Source organism: Gekko japonicus, unplaced genomic scaffold (genome assembly GCF_001447785.1).
Source record: "Gekko japonicus isolate JY-2015 unplaced genomic scaffold, Gekko_japonicus_V1.1 scaffold1799, whole genome shotgun sequence".
NCBI lineage: Eukaryota > Metazoa > Chordata > Lepidosauria > Squamata > Gekkonidae > Gekko > Gekko japonicus.
Genome location: NW_015162004.1, coordinates 195,601 through 202,335, shown reverse-complemented (window position 1 = coordinate 202,335; position 6,735 = coordinate 195,601). Strand labels below are relative to the sequence as shown.

Below are 6,735 nucleotides of genomic sequence, written 5' to 3'. Positions count from 1 at the left end.
AAGAAGAAGAAGAAGAAGAAGAAGAAGAAGAAGAAGAAGAAGAAGAAGAAGAGAGATTGGATTTATACCCCGCCCTTCACTACCCAAAGGTGTCTCAGAGCGGCTTACAAACTCCTTTCCCTTCCCCTCCCCACAACAGACACCCTGTGAGGTGGGTGAGGCTGAGAGAGCTCTTGACAGAAACTGCTCTTTTTCAAGAACAGCTCTGATCAGAGCTAAAACTTGCCCAAGGTCATCCAGCCAGGTGCAAGTGGAGGAGTGGGGAATCAAACCTGGTTCTCCCAGATTAGAGCCCACGCACTTAACCACTACACCAAACTGGTGTATAGGGGTGTCAAAAATAATGTCCTGCCTCTTTGTTTTTTTAATACTCTCATGCCACAGCCGGCTTATGGCAGCCCCATAGGGTTTTCAAGGCAAGAGAATGGCTTGCCATTGCCTGCCTCTGCATCGCAACCCTGGTGTTCCTTGGTGGTCTCCCATCAGACCCATACCTAGGGATTTTGGAGGGAGGGGGCCTTGGGGGGCCCCACTAGCCAATTAATTGGTGGAACTCCTTAGAACTCCTAAGGCAGCCCTGTAGCCCCAGGCTCCAGGGCAAGGGAGGAGTAATGCCCAGCAGCCGTAGCTTCCCTCCACACACACAGCCCTCCCCCCCCGGCAAGGGCAGGCCTTCCCAGGAGCCCCAGTTCTTCTTCCCGTGGCGCAGCACAAGGGGCAGCCTGACATCCACCCTCAGCTCCCTCCCAGGGCTGGGAGAGGTGAAACGCGCAGCGGCTGGGCTGGCCACAGTGGCACTGTGTGTGGGCTTGTTGGCACAATGGAGCTCAGCTAGGGGCCTTCCAGGGGCAAGAGGAGGTGGTGGCTTGCCTCCTTGCCTGGCCTGGCTGGGCTTACCTGCTGCTGGCGGGCGGCACAGCAAGCGTCTAGTGGAAGCCCAAGATGGAGTCTTCTCCTTGTGCCATTCACGCTCGCTGCCTGCCTGGGCCGCTCTCTAAGCCCAGCCTCCCTGCTGCCACTGCTACTGCTTGTGCTGCCCTCATCCTCCCTGCCAACAGGCAATCAGAGTGAGGTGGCTGGGGGAGCGACGGCTTGGGGAGGGGCCCATAAAAGCCACTAGGGGGCCAGGCCCCGTGGGCCCCATGGTAGCTACGGGCCTGTCTCCCATCCAAATACTAACCAGGGCCAATCCTTCTTAGCTTCAGAGATTGAGCTAGCCTGGGCTATCCAGGTCAGGGCTCTGCTGCTTTAACAGGGGCTTAATGGGATATTAGTTGTAGATTTTCCGGGCTGTATGGCCGTGGTGTTGGCATTGTAGGACCCGACATTTCGCCAGCAGCTATAACTGGCATCCTCAGAGGTGTAACACAGAATGATGGAGCACTCTCTATGTCAAGGTGAGAAGCAAAATGGTAGACGGGTGATTTATATCTACTCAGAAAGGTGGGGTAGGGCTGAGTCATTATCTTGTAGGAGTTTCCCAGGCTGTGACATGCTAATGGAGAAGCTTTCCTGAGGAGGTTCTTTTGCATATGGATTGGCTGTTGAACTTCTAATCTTATCTGTACAGCTATTGCTGACGTGGGGATACAGGGGCTTGCCCTTCAATGGCTCACCTCTTTTCTCCAAGGTCGGGGACAAAGGGTGGCGCTTGGGGGACAGCAGTCCCGGAGACACCCGCTCGAATGCGGGGTGCCTCAGGGGGCGGTGCTCTCCCCGATGTTGTTTAACATCTATATGCGCCCCCTTGCCCAGATTGCCCGGAGGTATGGGCTTGGGTGTCATCAATATGCAGATGACACACAGCTCTATATGATGTTGGGCAGCCAGTCGGACTCCACCCCAGAAGATCTACACCGGGCATTGCAAGTCGTGGCTGGTTGGCTAAGGCTGAGCCAACTGAAGCTAAACCTGGCGAAGCTAAATCCTGGGCCTAAGTCGCGCTGGTTTGGGGTTGGGGGTCCCTCTCCCGACCTTCAATAGGGTGCCTTCGGTGCCAGCGTCGGAGGTTAGGAGTTTGGGAGTGCTCCTGGACTCCTCTTTAACTATGGAGACCCAGGTGGCAGCCACTGCCAGGTCGACCTTCTACCATCTTAGGCTGGCTCGACAGTTGGTTCCTTTTCTCGACTGCGATGACTTGGCCACAGTGATCCATGCAACGGTCACCTCGAGGTTAGACTACTGTAACGTTTTTTATGTGGGGGCTGCCTTTGTTACAAACCCGGAAGCTGCAGCTAGTGCAGAATGCTGCAGCCAGGCTCCTGATGCGCCTCCCTAGATGGGAGCACATTCGCCCTGTGCTGAAAGCGCTGCACTGGCTGCCAATAGCATACCGGATTTGCTTCTAAGTGCTGGTTCTTACCTTTAATGCCCTATATGGCTAGGGTCCGACATACCTGAGGGACCGCCTTTCCCCATATATACCCCCAAGGGCACTACAGTCGGGGACGCAACATCTACTGGTGACTCCAGGTCCCAAAGAGGCCAGGCTTGCTGTCACTGGGGTGAAGGCCTTTTCAGTGGCGGCTCCTACCTGGTGGAATGAGCTCCTTGAAGAGATCAGGGCCCTGCAGGACCTTGCACAGTTCCGCAGGGCCTATATGATGGAGCTCTTCCACCAGGCTTTCGATTAGGAGCCGCCACCACCACCACTATCACCACCGAGTTGGCAACAGCGGGGTATTGGAATGGCCCGGCGACAAACAAACTGCAGCACTATGGCGCACGGAGACCACTGAACTGAGATCTGTTTAAATATCCTCCTGATACCATCTACTACATGGAAGACTGTTACCTTGGACCATCTTGGAGCATTTTATTTTGTAAATTTGGTAACTAATTGTTTTATCTTGTTTTTATGTACTGGCATGCGTGCCCTGATGTTAGCTGCCCTGAGCCTGTTTGCGAGGAGGGCGGCCTAGAAATCGAATAAATATATAAATAAATAAAATATTGTAAGATGTAGGGCATTTTGTGTTTTTCAGGACAGGTCCCAATGTAAACCTGATTTGTTCATTGTTGAGAAAGTGCAGTTCACATATCTGTCTTGTGTGGTCTACTAATGTTTTGATCATGCCTCTTTTTTGCCGAGGGTGGTGATTTGAGTTTTTGTGTAAATAACGATCCACACTTTCTCAACGATGAACTAAATCATCTAAACCACTCACTTCAAGCAAACGGCTATTCCAAGAATGAAATCAGAAGAGCAATTAAACCAAAGGTAAAACAACCCACGGGAAAAGTGTTTTTGCCATATATCAAAAGAATCACTGATGAGATGGGAAAACTTATGAAAAAACACAACCTACAAACAGTATTCAGACCCACCAGAAAAATACAACAGATGCTACAATCGGCAAAAGACAGAAGAGACCCCCTCACTTCTACAGGAGTATACTTCATACCATAAAGTTGTGGACAGGTTTACATCAGGACTACACAGCATAGCATTCAGACAAGAATAAAAGAACATGAAAGACACTGCAGACTGGGCCAACCTGAAAAATCAGCAGTGGCTGAATATAGCCTAACTCAAACAGGACACAGTATCTTATTCCAAGACACTGAAAGGCTGGAAAACACATCCAATTACCATGTCAAATTACACAGGGAAGCCACTGAAATTCAGAAACATAAACACATTTCCAACAGGAAAGAAGAGAGTTTAAAAATAAATAGGGCATAAATAGGGCATGGTTTCATTCAAATATCTGAATATTGGTGCACCATGTCAAAGAATTTAAATAAATTACAGCAGCTAAATTTCCACTTGGTTTTTCTACAAATCAGAAGAGATATTAAAAGATGGTCCCAGTTACAGTTGACAATCATGGGTAGAATCAACGCTATCAAAATGACGGCACTCCCAAAATTAAATTACTTTTTTCAAACACTTCCCATATATATCACATCAAGGGATCTAGCTTGCTGGCAAATAATAATAATAATAATAATAATAATAATAATAATAATAATAATAATAATAATAATAATAATAATAATAATAATAATAATAATAATAATAATAATAATAATAATAATAATAATAATAATAATAATAATATTTTGATTTATTAATCGCTCAATCCTGCAGAGCTGCTGGCTCTGAGCGATTTACAGTTACTCATGTACACACGGGACTAACAATGATTCATAGGGGTAAGGGAGGACAACATATACTACACTAAAAACTTGGATTAAATGGAACTCTAAATTATTACACAGGTGGTATTTCACCGCAGTTCACCTTGCAAGAAGAACCAACACAAATAATAAAAAATGCTGGAGAAAGTGTAATCAGCAAGGTGATTATATTCATATGTGGTGGCTATGCCCAGTAGTGTCACAATTCTGGGAGAAATTTTTTGCAGAAATTGCAAAAATTACACGACAAACCATCTGTGTTACACCAGCTTTGGCCCTATTAACAATATGGGAGAAACAAAATGAAAGGGTGACTTCTAAAGGACTAATAGTGTTTATGTTAAAGGCAACACGCAGGATAGTTGCTAAAAGTTGGAAAGTCGCAGAATTATTAACATTACATGTATGGTGTTCTGAGTTATGGCAGATTGCAATAGCTGAAAAATTAACAAATCAAATTAGAATAATCAAATCCAAAGCCAAAATTGTAGACTTTTTGAAACGTGGCACGATTTTATTTTATACACAACTCAGAACAATACCCAAAGTATGTTTAAGCCCTTCCTCAGATTATGGGATAAAGTTAAATAAGTCTCTCTATATATTTTAATCATGTTGTAACTATATATGAATTATGCATGTTTATAGGAAAAGAAAAAATAAGAATTCCTTCTCTCTGTATTTATGCTGAATGTTGAGCTCTCTACCAATGTCTTTAATTTGCTTGTTTTTTTTCCCCCCCCCCCTCTCTCTCTCATTTGCTTTTCTTTGTTGTTATGTGTATACTGTAGGTTGTTTTTCTGTATGGGGAGTGGGGTGTGTGCTTGACGTTTATGTCTGGGTTTTTTATATATTTAACTAAAAATTTATTTGGGGGAAAAAAGAGTAGTATAGTAGCAAACCTTTGTTAATATTATGAACAGAAGGGGGGGGGGGAGAGTTAATATTTCCCCATGTTCTAACAAAGCAGTAATAATGATCAACAATCCAGTGCCTGAACTGGGAGTTGTAACTTCTGTTCCACATGCATAACCACTGAAACAGATTTTTTATGCCAATAAAGGCTGACTTGACTTGAAACAGATTTATGTTCCATTACCATGCACGTAAAGGGTGGAGAAGGGCGGAAGCATCCTTTTACGGTGGAAGATCTGATAGCCCTTTGTAAAGGCTACTTTGCTATGACAGCAGATGTAATTTTTAAAATATCACTAAAATTAGAATGATAACAAAGGTCATACCCATTCTTTCTCCCCAGTGTGGGCCCAAAGCTGCATTGTTCTCCTGGCCTCCATTTTATCCTCAAAACAGCCTTGTGAGGTAGTTCTGGCTGAGAATGTGTCACCCAGCAACCTTCCATGGCAGGTTGGGGGTCTGAATATTAGAGACACATGACAGGCTGCTTACAAGCTCTCTTTTTACATGTTGTCTGTTACAAAGATAACCTGGTTCAGGGTGTTCTGGTCCCTTTCATTTTTGGCACGATTAACTTCCATCATAATTCTGGGGTTAGTGGCCGATTTCCCAACACGCGGCATTATTTTCTGAGTTATGCCTGCCATAGAGACCCTGACCTTCAGTTGCAAATAGCACAGTGTGGTGGTGGTGGTTTGTCTCGCCTGGGCCAGGATTTTCCCATTGGCCATGGAGCCCCCACAAGCATCCTGAAGCTGGTGGCCAAAGTTGAGTCTCCCGTCCCGGCTCTGATGGGTTATGCCTGCAAGCGTGGTGTAGTGGTTCACGTGTCAGACTGGCATCTGGGAAAGTGGTTCTTACAGCAGCAAGAGTGTTTGCTCAGTTACCCACAGTGATGCCTGGCCCACGGCATCAACAAGTAGGGGGTGTGTCTGCCCATTCTGATCGTAACCCTTTCCCGACTCCTCTTGACTCCCTCCCAGGTGCGACTGATGGAGCCTGCGACCCCCAGAAAGCGGTGATTTTAGGGGGCAATTACACGTGGCTGGAGGAAGGGACTATACTGAAATATGAGTGTCCAGACGGGAAATATCCACATCCTACCACAATCCGGATGTGTTACGGCTCGCGTTGGAGTCGCATGAGGGATGCACAACAGAGGCCTGTCGGAAGGGCAGTATGTCGAGGTATGTGGGCAGTTTGCTTGGAGTGGCACTAATGCTGTTAGTCAGCTTCATATGATTGTACAAATGGCAGAACTTGGGCAGGGAACAGGGGTACCGTGGCCTGGGAAGGTTTGGACACAGGGTTGCCAACTCCAGGTTGGGAAATTCCTGGAGATTATGGGGTTGGAGCCTGGGTAGGGCAGGGTTTGGGGCTGGGAAGGATATAATTAGTGTCGCCAGGTCCCCCTGGTGGGGGATGTGGTCGCCAGATCTAGGTTGAGAAATTCCTGGAGATTTCGTAGTGAATCAAGAACCACAAGGGTGAGAAAGAAGTCAAATAAAGGGCCAATATTAAAAACTGAGTTAAAGCTTATAATATTCAAAAATACATGTATTTATTAGAAAGACAGTTAAAATAGGGTTGCCAAGTGAGAACTCAGCCGCAGCAGGGGACTCCCGGCTGGCGGCTGGAGCGTGTGCGCATGCGAAGTGTGCATGCGCCGCATCCACG

At 46.5% G+C, this 6,735-nt stretch overlaps 1 protein-coding gene across 1 annotated transcript in view; it reads left to right on the top strand.

Moving 5' to 3' along the window:
* Positions 1 to 6,735, top strand: part of CFB (complement factor B) — a 50,504-nt gene that overhangs the window by 2,311 nt on the left and 41,458 nt on the right. Inside the window, exon 2 of the mRNA XM_015405458.1 lies at positions 6,042 to 6,245. Coding sequence (XP_015260944.1) covers positions 6,042 to 6,245 — 204 coding nt within the window. The remainder of the gene's footprint in view (positions 1 to 6,041; positions 6,246 to 6,735) is intronic.